The sequence below is a fragment of the Aspergillus aculeatus genome, assembly GCF_001890905.1.
Source record: "Aspergillus aculeatus ATCC 16872 unplaced genomic scaffold ASPACscaffold_18, whole genome shotgun sequence".
NCBI classification, from domain to species: Eukaryota; Fungi; Ascomycota; class Eurotiomycetes; order Eurotiales; family Aspergillaceae; genus Aspergillus; species Aspergillus aculeatus.
The window spans coordinates 356222-369083 of NW_017962993.1; the positions used below are offsets into that span (position 1 = coordinate 356222).

The 12862-nt window shown below is 51.6% G+C and overlaps 3 protein-coding genes and 1 non-coding gene across 4 annotated transcripts; 3 read left to right on the forward strand and 1 right to left on the reverse strand.

The window, feature by feature from the left end:
• Positions 1-581: 581 nt before the first annotated feature.
• ASPACDRAFT_35136 (cytochrome P450) lies at positions 582-2078 on the forward strand (the record flags this gene model as incomplete). The annotated part of the gene is made up of 2 exons (XM_020200094.1): positions 582-1064; positions 1125-2078. Coding segments are annotated over 2 exons (1437 nt in total), but the record flags the coding sequence as incomplete, so codon positions are not given.
• A 2889-nt stretch (positions 2079-4967) lies between these two features.
• On the forward strand, positions 4968-5040 carry ASPACDRAFT_t283. The gene has a single exon. It is a non-coding gene; the product is annotated as a tRNA-Lys (tRNA).
• Positions 5041-5454: 414 nt separating this feature from the next.
• ASPACDRAFT_47286 (uncharacterized protein) lies at positions 5455-6546 on the reverse strand (the record flags this gene model as incomplete). The annotated part of the gene is made up of 3 exons (XM_020201927.1): positions 5455-5576; positions 5661-5750; positions 5814-6546. The coding sequence occupies 3 exons, from the start codon at positions 6544-6546 to the stop codon at positions 5455-5457; spliced, it is 945 nt and encodes a 314-aa protein (XP_020052272.1).
• A 3079-nt stretch (positions 6547-9625) lies between these two features.
• ASPACDRAFT_35201 (uncharacterized protein) lies at positions 9626-12079 on the forward strand (the record flags this gene model as incomplete). The annotated part of the gene is made up of 1 exon (XM_020200100.1): positions 9626-12079. One exon carries the CDS (start codon positions 9626-9628, stop codon positions 12077-12079), a length of 2454 nt encoding a protein of 817 aa, XP_020052273.1.
• Between the last annotated feature and the right edge of the window lie 783 nt (positions 12080-12862).

A 12862-nucleotide genomic window follows, 5' to 3' on the forward strand; every position in this document is an offset into this window, starting at 1 on the left:
GCTGAAGGGACCCCACATCTCTGCAGACTAAGAAGCAAAAATAGGGTTAGGAAGCGGCCGGGGAGGATCAGCTGCCCAAGGTTTGGCCGGAATAGCCGACGCCCGCCCCTCAAATACGAACGCCATAGGTGTTCGCCAAACATTCCTGCGCCACAAAGAATTTCTCTCAGCTGAACGAGTGGCGGATATGCGAAGGCCTCGTGTCTGGCTGAATTCCTGTGGGGCCCAATCTGACCTGTCAGGAAGGGAGTTCACGTATAAGATTGACTTCGCCTCAGCTCCGAGGAGCATCTGACGGCAAACACAGTGCGCGCAAACATGTTCGTCGCTGGTCTGGCAAATGTAGTGTCAGATCACTGGATCCTGGGAACCACCAGCCTGTTATTCTGCTATGTTTGTTGACTCCTCCGATTGGCCCCTTTCCCGCTCCTCCAGCGCCGGATCCTGACACCTCTAAACAGACAGTGGGTTTGGTTGTGTACAACCTATACTTCAGCCCTTTGGCGAAATTTCCGGGGCCTTTCTTTGCAAGGATATCGTCCTTGCCTGACTTTTACTGGTCACTTACCGGGAAACGACACCTTTGGATTGCCCGTAACCATGAAATCTATGGCGATGTGGTTCGCTTCCGCCCCGATGGGCTGCTCTTCAAGACACCCGAGGCCTATCGCGATATCTTCAACGCCAGAGCGAATGTTAAGCGATCTCAGTTCTATGACATGATGACACGGCACAAGAATGATCAGAGTACGCTTACAGGCACCGACCCCGCTCTGCATGCTCGGAAACGACGAGTCCTGAACACGGTGTTTTCTGACAAATCCCTCCGCTCGATGGAGCCGCTGCTGGAGTCGCACGTGGCCCGTTGGTGTGAGCTTCTCGTCGACGAAGAAGGCACGGAATGGTCGCGACCTCGAAAGATGTCGGAAGTATGCGATTACTTGGTCTTGGATGTACTGTGTGATCTCTGCTTCGGGCGAGCTGTGAACACCAAAGAACCCGGGGACAATGAGTATCGTCAGATCCCCCACATCATCGCGTTTTTCCTGCGCATACTATACCCGGTACGTTTACATCACGGTATGACGTATTGACACTATAGCTAATGTCTTGAATCCAAAAAGCTGGGCCACTGCCCCTGGCTCAACGCTCTCGTCTGGCTCAAACCCCGCGGCCTCGACTGGGTGCTAAGCAAAATCACACCCCCCAACGTGCGCTTCCTCTACAACTTCGTCGACCAATCCCTCGCGCAGCGCCTCGAGCTCGAATCCCAGGGGCAAACCCGTCCAGACATGCTGCACTACCTGCTCCGCGCCAAAGACCCAACCACCGGCCTCCCCGGCTACACGCGCGCGGCCCTCGAAGCGGAAGCCATCATGCTGACCATCGCCGGCTCCGACACCACTTCGGTAATCATGGCGGGCTTCTTCTTCTACATTGCCCGCACGCCGCACGCCTACCGCAAGCTAGTCGCCGAAATCCGGTCCACCTTCCCTTCAGTGGATACAATCCGGGGCGGGCCCACCCTCCTCTCCGGGTGCCCGTACCTCCGCGCCTGCGTCGACGAGGCCATGCGCATCACCCCAGCCGGCTCGTCGGAGCTGCCCCGCACTGTTCTGTCTGGCGGAATCACCATCGCCGGCGAGTTTATTCCGGAAGGTACGACCGTCGGCGTCGCGCACTGGAGCTTCTATCGCAATCCGGATTGTTTCACGGATCCGGACGTCTACCGTCCCGAGCGGTGGATCGTGGATCCCGTGGCGGGCGTCACCGCGGAGGACGTGGCGAGGGCAAGGGCGAGTTGTCTGCCGTTCTCGGTGGGGACGACGAGCTGCGCGGGCAAGAACTTTGCGTTGTTGGAGTTGTATTTGGTCATTGCGAGAACGGTGTGGTTGTTTGATTTGAGGTTGGTGGAGGGTGATCGGACGGGGGTTGTGGTTGGGGGGTGTTCTGGTGGTGGTGGTGGTGGTGATGACAGAGTGGTGGAGCAGGAGAGGGAGGTGTTTGGGTTGTGGGATAGTTATATTAGTATTCGGGATGGGCCGATGGTGCAGTTTCGGCGGAGGCGGGAGGTTTGATAGACTGTTCATATGGAACCATCCATTCACAAACAGTCACCTCACTCATATAAGCTGCCTTGCTTGCAGGAACTTTTTATATGGGAAATTCTTCTTACAAAGCACTAACCTCACTCAAACAAATCCCGGCACAATTTTCACCTCACTCACAAAAGTCCCGACACAATTCCTTTTGCTCATATACATCTCTCTTGTCGTGATATTTGAAGTCAACTATGCAGGCATACGCACGTGGAGTGGCCGTGCTCCGCATGCCCTCGGCCACGGGCCTGATCACGAGTGACCCGATGGCCAGAGCCCCGTCTGGCTTCATACAGAGAGGTGAGTGATTAGGAAGGTGGAACCAAGGAGGAGGAAGAGTAGGGCCTATCTGGTCCGAAGGGGTCCGAAAATCAGTGCGAGGGGGGTCAGAACAGCAAAAACATGCGATTCTATAGAGGTTTAGGGTAACTTAGAATTCTTAACAGGCTTCTCAACTTTTTATATAACTTTTTATATAGCTGTTTGGAATCGATATGATCCCCTCAACCCGAATGTAAAATAAGAGATTCTCTAAAGTAAGACCCTGTGTTAGAGCCTTTGGCTCCTCAGAATCCTAATATTCCTGATACAAGAAAAGGCTTGAACATTTATCTTAAACTAACGTGATTAAGACGGGCTCCTGGGGGGTAGAAGAGCCCCTCGCGCGGAGGAGGTCCTGGAGTGCTATAATTCAACATGATCTCTGAACCCCCTCGAACCGCTGATACCCTGAAGGATAGCTTCTACCGGGTCCCTAAACAGGTGGTTTGGTGGCATCTGAAGGCCGGCACAACCGGGACGGTTGCAAATGGGCACGGGGAAGCCCCACCGTGGTGTGGGTGTTTATGTTAGCGTTACGGAGAAGCTTTGATATATGTTCTGAGAGGGAATTATGTCAATTATCACGCCCTATAGATAGATACAGTGGCGGAAAAGCGCGTGATGTGGTCGCAACGCATCAATGGCAAAAACGGCAAGCCGCTAGCCCCTCCCCCGGCAAGTCTCACTAAGGCGAATTCGTGTATCTCGCGTTCTTTCTTTCTTTCTTTCTTTCTTTCTTTTTTTTTTTCTTGCTCTTTTTCCTTTCCCGTTTGTTGACATCGGAAAAGCTGTGGTTACATGTGGGAGTTCACTTCACTCACAACTACTTGCAGTACCAGGGGCTAAACAAGGTACCAAGCACTGCACCTCTGGTAAGAAGTTCAGCCAGGTACTTGTAGATCCTGACTACGTCCTCTTCCTTGGCTAATTTGATTTCAGGGCTACAAAAGACGACGTCGTCGGACACTTCTGCAAAAGTAACGGTGTCTGCGGTGACCAGCATGCCATGTAGGACACGGTTCTTTCCCTTGAGTTTGTTGTTGTGGTACGCAATCGCCAGAGCCATGGTGAAGTCGGCCTTCGCGACACCTCCCCAGTCCGGTCTGGCGGTCACCAAGAAGAAGGGACTGGTTTCCTCCTTCTCGGCGAGGTGGATCATCTGAAGCATGGGTGTGGCGCACATACGCAGCCTCTGGGTGCCTGTAGGTCCGGATTGTTCGATTGTGGCAGTCATCGGCGTGCCATGAAGGAGGCGAATCGCGGGCTTTGTGGGAGAGGACGACGATGAAGAAGGAGCAGCAGCAGCAGCAGCAGCAGCAGGATCTGGGGCCGCCGCGCCGAGCTGGGGTGGTTCCTTTCTCTTCAACGGCGCTTCTTTATCCAGTCCATCGAGGAAGCGAGTACCGGTAATACTGCAAGCTTGGAGGAGCGCCGGAATGATAAAGTAGTCCACCTGGTACTCGATCATGGAGTGTTTGAGTTGATTGTTCTTCGCCTCACGGATGATCACTTGGAGGTTTGTCCCTGGACAAAATATGACGATGGATTGATGGTCAGCTATGAGGGTCTTCTATTTGCCAAATGCTTGTAGTTTCGATCTAGTTGAGGACACAGGGGAGAGCTCTAGAAGTCACACAACATTCTCGGGAACCTATTCGACGTGAAGACCATAGCCCGCTCGTGGTTGTAGGTCGCGCTCCTCAGGTTGAACCATTCCAAGATATCGGTCACGGAGACTCTGGGACCTGCCGTGATCTATGGTCTCTGAGTCACTTATCCCCCAGTGCCTCAGAGTGAGGGACAGGAAATCCCTACCTCTTTCTCTTTTACTGGCTGGGTGTAGTCATTCTGGGTCTCGCCGTGAGTGCCGTGGATAGTAGCATCGTTGGCGTTGTTGGTGGTGTTCAAGCCCTCGAGAGCATTGAGGCGGTCGAAGAGAGCACGCATCTTCTTCCTGATCTTTTTCAGCTCGGATGCCTGAAAGGCTGCCATGCTGGGCTCTTTCATGATGATGACTGTCTAGATCTTCTTCGCTGCTGCGTGCGTGAGACAAGTCTTTATGGATAGAGCTCAGTGGGCGCAGAGGTTGATGTGGCAGAATGGTAAAGGAAACTCGTCGATGGGGTAATATTCTGTAGGGTGTGGTGTCAAGAAGTCAAGTGGGAAGGGTGATTTGAGCACGGTGGGAAGATAGTTTTTCGATAAAAAAGAAATGGATGGTCTTGGGCTGGGGATAGTTCGAGGTATCTAGTGAATATATTTTTTGTAAACAAACCGGGCAATATTCACTCAGATCACGACACAAGATAATTACCCCTCAGTTCATGGCCTACCTACCACTGCAGATACTAGAGCAAACGGGAAGATACTATCTAACAAGGGCTAATCAGTAACAACGATGACCAGCAACATCTACTTACAGTCCTATCCAGCGAAATGCATTCCAGCGGTTGTACCAAGTGCGCCTGGAATGGGCGGGGTATGCACACTACTGTATATATGAATAGGGGTGATAGAGGTTTATTTGCAAGCATCTTTCACCAACCAGCCCGGCTAGCTCAATCGGCAGAGCGTGAGACTCTTAATCTCAAGGTTGCGGGTTCAACCCCCGCGTTGGGCTTTACATTTTTCTTTTTGCTCCGTGTCTTGTCACCCCGTCCTCTAACGTTGTGACCCACTTGGATTCGGGTGCGGATACGGGACCCACTATCAGGGGATGGGGTTATAGCGTTGCTTTTCGCACGCCACAGAAGACCACAAAAGCATACAAAAGCGTAGTTCGTGGATTCAATTGATCATGATCTCGCTAAGCAATAGCCCTTTGCCCTTATCATCTATCGCCAGACAAAATATCATACATTCATGGGCATGAAATCGGCCTTTCCATGGTTGCGTCCGTAGCACGTCAAGACAAGCTGGAATATTCCCCATCTTCTATGCCTATACCCAACCAGCCCAGTCTGTAACGTTTGGCCCTCCAGAGTGGCCACCAGCCGCGCGTGACACCGCACAACAGTGCTTGACTGTCGAATCCTCAAGGGGCCAACCTGATAGCCAAAGGGGGTGACTCAACCACCCAGGGCAGCAGCTCCAACATCCATGCCCGCAGGGCGTAGAAGTCATTGATATCGTCTATGCTGCAAGGTAGATTGTTGTCTATGTAGAATCAGTATGACCGTAATCTGGTTGACAATGAAATATGTGTGTCAGGGTGGGGAAGAAAGAGCAGCTAAGACTTACCTGCATCAGAGCAAACGAAGTCGGGCACCCGGTTCAAGAATTCGGCCCACTTCAGTCGCGCATCTTCACTCTCCCACGGTCTTTCAGTGGCTGTTATATACATCTGTTAGTATTCAATGGTTCTGAACTTGGGGACTGGGGAATACTACTGACGAATATATCCCTGCGCATCGTCCCCCATCCCGGATACATCCAATAAGTGCGCATACTTGTCATGCATTATCATCATCGCGTCCCGGAAGAAGTCCCGGCGAGTTTTTGATCGTTCAAGAATGATGAGAAGCCTTTCGGGGCAGTCGGGGAGGGTGCATACATATTCCCCTTCCCCATACAGGTGTTGATGGTGGTCAGAGTCGCTGTCACTGGGGTAGTCGCCGTCGCCGTCGCCGTCATCATCATCGTCAACGCCGCCGCCGTATCCCTCTTCGTCTTCGTCATATTCATCATCTCCTTCATCTCCTTCGTCATCTTTATAATCTTCATTTTCTCCTTCTTGTTCATCATGATCTCCATATTCTCCTTGCTCATCACCATACCCATGATCACCACGGCCGTGCTCAACATTTCCAACACTCAGCCAAAATACCAGCTGATGGCCCATGTAAGTAGTCCGCCTGACAACCTGAAGAAAATTCCTGGTGAAATAAACTCTTCCTCTCAGACCAGCTTCATAACGATCATATCGGCTCTCCCCTTCATCCTGGCCATCTTCGGTTTCTGCATCCACATGGTCATCTTCGGTACCTGCTTCCGCATCCGTATCAACTGTAATCTTCATCACTTTCATGGCCGAGCCGGTAGAAAATAGGTAGAGCAGTGCCTTGCCTCCACGTCCGTGGCGGCGGGGTCGCTTGGTTGATGACTTCGCCGGTGCGGATGGCTTCATCCTGTTCGATGTCCTCTTCGTGGTTCGAAGAGGTCTAGGAAGACGGGGGCACACATGTTGGCTGGTGGATGGAAACTGGGGAAGTGGTGGGGGGAGCTTGTTGGGGTTTTGGGAATGAGAGTGGAAGAGGGTCGTGGTGGATGGACTTGATGGATGATGAAGATGGCTGATGAAGTTGATGGATGATGAAGTTGCTGAATGTCTGGAATTGCTGAAAAGATCGAGTTGGTAAATAGATGGAGCTGATGAATAGATGGAAGAAAGATGGAAGACCAGGGAGGGAGCAAGAAGATGTTACTGACTCTAGCACAATCCCATCGTGACTCACTGGGAATTACTTGCGCAATCTTTATCTACAGGTTGAAGACTTTCTTCATTTTCTTTTTCTCGCGATGTCATTGGTCCCTCAGAGAAGACCTGTGATGGATGCATGAGGTCGCCAGTTAGGGCGGCCAACCAAGGATACCCCGTGAGCACGGCCTGTCACTCTGATTCCCCTTCAACTTCAAAGCCAATCGCACGATGCAGGGTAACAGTTCTTGCATATCGCTCTATAACATAAACTTAAGCCTGAACGGATGGGACAAAGAACTGTAACCATCACGAAGAAGAAACGCACCTATTATTTTGACAATATATGCGCGCCTTTGTTTTCAATGCAACAGGCTGTAAGGCACGTCTGGCTTATCATTATGACCTATCATTGTGGCTCTTTCAGTCTGTAGCAGCTATCATCGCTATATATGCTTGGCTAATACAGCCGGCAAATAGCTAACCCTGCGCAAAGCTTTGCCTTTGAAATGACCTGACATGAAAGAGTTGTTCTCAGTACATTCAGGAAATGAAAAGTATTCTTACTCTCCGGAACTCTCAGCCAGACCTGGTGGCAGCTGTACCTGATTTCCTGCGTATATAATGTTTCTATCTTCTGCTTCAAGAGAAGCGTTATTCACTCCGTTCGAGTTATTTGAGTTGATGAGGGTTCTAAGTTTGTTGTTGAAGACACAGTGGCTGTGCGAAGAAAGTCTGGAATTCCTCCCAGAGAAGATGGCTTGCTGACAACTTTGCGTACGTCGCGTTGACATTTTCTATGCCTTCTTTCATGGTAAGAAATAACTGTGGACCGAGATCCAGAGATCCCTCTTGACTGGACGATCTTCCACAGGCTGGATACTTTTGTCGACGGTCAAAAATCGATCTAAGTTTTCATGTTCGCCATCGGGGTTAAAATTCCAGCCCCCTCTTTCGAAGCATAATGCTTAGTCCGCCTGGGGATAATCATTCTCATCGAGCTTAGTAGACTGTATAACCGAGTCCTTCCTACCTGGGTGCTTCGCTCCGACAATGTTACTGCTTTTAACAGGGCTTTCCCCCATGTCATTATAGTCGGCCCAATGTTCAAGACCGCCATGATCCGCGGTTACCTTTTTGGCCCACCGTAAAACTTCCGAAGCGACAGCATCAATCTTCGGTGTTGATAGTCCATTAGGAGATTGGAAATGTCTCGCATTTGTCGTATGTGATGCTCTTAATCCCCTGCTTGAGTCGTATCCGGTCCAGGCTGAACTCGGAAGTCCGTCACCGGGTTGATCCGTTCTTGGTTGTGTTGATTATATTCGGTCCGAAGGAATTGATATGCTGGGTGATCTTCCGCATATACTCAGTTCCCGCGGCACTAGTTTGGGTAGGGTGCGTTTCCTACTTCGCGATGGCGCTTTACCCTGATTTCTGCCTCGGCCCACCTTCGTAGGGCCAGAATATCACCCGCCTTCTCAACAGATTACGCCAGTCCCGAACACATCAAAGGCCAGTTGGTTTTGCTTGATCCTATCTAGGTTTTGTACTCTGGTAGCCATTCGATGGCCGCGTCGCCCCGCGTAATAGAATATCAAGACCATGATTTGAAGGTCACGGTGGCTGGGATGTATAGTGCCGGTAGCGATCATGTCATCATCGTGATCAACCACGGCGTTTTTGAATACAAAGAGGGTGATCATTGAGATTTTGCACCCGTGCTCTTCCGGTAGTGCTCAGCTGGATAAACGTACCATTTGCTGGACTATCGGACATTCTCTCTGAGCTGGGTTGTTCTGATCATGGGCCTTTAAATTTAGCCTATCGTGCCTTCGAAGATAGGACAATTTGTTCTCCAGATCAGTTTGGAGTGTGCCATCAGACGTGGAACCCATTGGCTGTCATTCCAATTATTTCAGTAGCGAGTTGCGCGAAGCGTCCGTACAAAGGAGACTCAGTATAAGGTAATAAATCGGGAAGGGTCAAGCTCTCCAGATGTTGACCGGGACTTTGGTTGTACCGACTTTTGGTAGCATCAATCGCCCTCAGAGCTTGCCAGAAAGCAGTCTCTGAGGGAGACTTCAGTAGCAGAGGAGTGAGCCTTACCGGTGATGGGAGGCGACATAGCGATGTGTTTGTCACCGATACGCTTCACAAACCAGGTCCTCTGGAAATAGTCACAAAGCCGTAGCGGGCATAGTTATCGTCCATGTACCGCGCTAGCTGATCTTCTCTGTACTTCACAACTTGATGTTTAGTATGTGGAAAAGACGCTGAGAGATGCCGCATCACCATGCTATAAGATGGCTTCATCGTCGGGATAGGGCAGAAAAAGGACAAGAATCAGAGCAGAGGTGTTGAAAGAGTTAGGCACAAAGGATGTAGAACGAAATGTGTCAGCAACATGATAGTCCAGAGAAAGGCTGATACAAGTATGATTCATTCACTTTGTAATTTGTGTGTCGATTTCCGCTTATGTGGTGAAATATTCATGTTGATTCCCACTATATGTGAATATCATCATCCGGGAATGCGGCAGTACCAGACGGCAGGGCAGACGGTCACACGTTCTCATTCGCTATCCAAAGATCCATAGAAAGGTCAATTGGGACTCGTATCCCTCAACACCCAGTTTGTCAATATCCGGGAAGAAAGTTGATATCGTTCTTCGAAAATGGATTCCACCACGAAAGATCAATTAACCCGACTACTTCAGCCCGTCCAGGATACCGATGACATCAATTACGTCCTTGACAACATCGACTTGACTGAGGAGACAGCGCTGATGACGACCTTGGCTGTGGCTTCCTCTAGACAAGGACAGAATTTGTCGCTTAGATCCGCGAGCGATGTCCGACAAGAAATCGAAGCGAGATCCGAGACGATCTATACCGCTTATGACACCCTGCACAAGATACTGGAGCGCCACGAGGCCACTCTCTCGAAGAGATGGTTGAAGCGAACACGCCAGCAGAGACTCAAAGTCCTGCTCGAGGCTTGGCCAGATATGCCGGTCGTTCATCGCCCCGATCTTGATGTCTGGCGTAAAGCGTGCAACGGGAAACGAGAGAGGGGGCCGCGGTTCCGTGACAGCTTGGTGTGGCCATATATCAACCAGGAGGACCTGGTGAGCCCCAAGGCCATATTGTTGCTTCTCCACTCCAGAGGCCGTTATCCACCGTCAAGCTTTGCGGCGGCAGATGCGGTCGCGATGACTTTTGGGCTGGTGAGCCAAATGCTTATGCCGGACTACCTAAAGGATACGAGTACTTGTTACATGGCTCTGAACGGTTTCGATGAGAACACTCGCCAGTATGGCGAGCTTGTCATCTGTGATGACGCTAAAGGGTTCGGGCGCAAAGTATTGAAGCAATTCACGCCGGGGCACGGCCTTCTGGTTTTGGAAGCCCAAGCGAGACTGTTGACCTTCCTTGTGAAGTGCTGCCGCCAATTACTTCCAGATATTCCCGTGGGCGACTTCGACGCCTTCCCCATCCTCCCCCCACCACAAATCAAGACGGAGAGTGAAGTGAGCGGCTTTGAATCTCTAAGACTGATGGCAGCAGAAGCTCCCTATCGTGTGCCTGCACAACTCGACCTGGGTCGCATCGAGTCGCTCCTTGCAGCCCGCACCTCGGCCGCGGAAGACCACCTCTGGGCCCTACGCGAAGACCCCGAATATTTTGCCAGCGCCGTCCTCGGCCTGAAAGAGCATCGCCCCGAAATGCTGAAGGATCTGCGGGGCCGCGACCATCCCGATCTGCGCCACAGCCGGAAGAACGTGTTCTGGGGGCGGGTTTTGGCGCCCGTGGTTGGCAACGCCTACCTGAATGTCGAGATCTTTCACCAGCTAAGCCAACAAGCCCGGGCTCTGGTATCCCTGCAGCACCAATATGCAGCCCAGATCTCACCATCTCAGGATCTGCCCGAGGAGTTCCTGACCGCTTTGCTGCGGTTACGCCACGATCTGGACGAGGCAATCGCCAATCCTCTGCACATGCTGCGAGAGACCTTCCGTCCCTCCCCACCCTTCCGCAGATTCTTCGTGCGCCGACAACCCCACGATCCGGACTTTTCACAAGGTGCTGTCGGGGCTAGACCTGGAGCCAAACCCACGGCCGTGGAGCAGAAGTTGCTCTGGCTGCTTGAAAACATGTTCGGTAACCAGCTAGTACTGACACTAGCCGGTGCGCCGTTGATCATGGATGAGGTCGAACGCCTGCTCGAGGACGAGCCAGGGGCACGAGATCTGATCACCCCTTGGCTAGCTGGCCTTATCGGCGATCTCTCGATCCTTACAAAGTGTCTCGGGGAATTGGCACTGTATCAGCCATGGGCGCGAAGCTGGGTTCACAGTAGCGTGGCACACAAGTGGTTTGAAGAAGACTACAAGAAAATGACTCAACCAATGTGTCAGATTTTTGACAAGATCGGTGAAGCAATTCTCGACACGAAAGATGCCAGTCAAGCTGTCGTTCTGGGAGACCCGTCTGGAGGGCAATTCGCGTATCCGATTGAGAAGCGCCGGACCAAGGAGAACGTGGCGATACTACGGCAGGCGGAAGCCAGATTGGATGCGTTCTGGAGGCTGATTGACGAGGCTCTGGCGGACAGACTGCCAGGCACCGCATCGCACAAGGCCCTTTTCTCTCAATCGTGCGGTCTGCAACGGACACCAGAATGGGAGGAGCCCACGCCTAAGCCTCGACCGCAACCCGCAGCGCAGCCCAAGAGCGATAGCACCAGTCCGTACACCTCCTTCCTGCCCAGTTGGCTATTCCCCAGTAGTGCCGATGACACTAGCACAGCCCAGCGACCGAAGACCAAGGTCAAAACTCGCGGAACAGCACGGTCTGCCTCCACACAGGACCATGGCGCCGAAGCGCTCCTGGAACCCATCGGTGCAGAGACTCAGCCAGCGTTCTCCGTGGATGCGCGCTCCCTCAAGGTCTTTCGGAGTTTGTTCCATGACCCGGAGCTGACGTCGACGCCGGGCGAGGTGCGTTGGAATGACTTTCTTCATGCTATGAAGTCGATCGGTTTCGCGGGCATCCAGCTCTACGGCTCTGTCTGGCAGTTCGAGCCCACTGTTTTCGATCTGGAACGAAGTATCCAGTTCCATGAACCGCACCCTAGCGGAAAAATGCCGTATACCATGGCTCGGCGGATTGGCCGTCGGCTGAACCGGGCATACGGCTGGCATGGGGGCATGTTTGTCCTGGCTAATAGTAAAGAATAGGCTCTGGCATCGTTCCGGGGTTGGCTCTTGGTCTCTAGGTATGAAGCTTGTTGTTTGGTCCCTTTAGTTCAGATTAATCTATCCGATATAACATATAATTCAAGGATTTCCTGCGTGCTGTTAGAGTTAAGTCAAGGAAAGTAAATTTTAATGCATATACACTCCTTTTTGCCTACACCATATTTGTGTTTTCAGACCGACCTTTGAGCGAGAAACGTGTACTTTTCACAAGTTTCCGTTGTCATGAGGGCTCATAACCTGTCGAAGAAGCCGGTTGTATTCCTAGCTGAGCCGTGTGCCAAAGACCACTCGTCTGCAGCAACACAGGCTATGTGACCTCCAACTAGTGAGTCCATCTTTCATTGCGTGGAGAACAAGTACTGGCCCCGCCTCAGGTTGTTGTGTCGTTGAGATCAGGCTCGCATCGGCACTGGTATGCTGTCATATAATTGTGAAGAAGACTTGCTTACCTCCCATGGGTAGAGCCTGCGCCGAAGAAAGATGCAGCAATAGTTTTCCTGTCGTGCTGGATGTATGTTTTGTATCATATGATGATACATGAGGGCTTACTTACTCCCCTCCGCCTTCTCATTCTTCGGGTCCCCCCCCTCTTTCTCTTTCCGATTCTGCGCTTTACGATCGCGCTTTTTCTTCATCTCTTCGGCCTTCCAGGCAAGATGGAATGAGTAATCACCCTTCTCGGCTTTCTTAATGCATTTGCGCAAGCCAGTTGAATAATCATGCGGTCCTCAAGATTCTCTGCGTCCATTGCGACACAGTTCT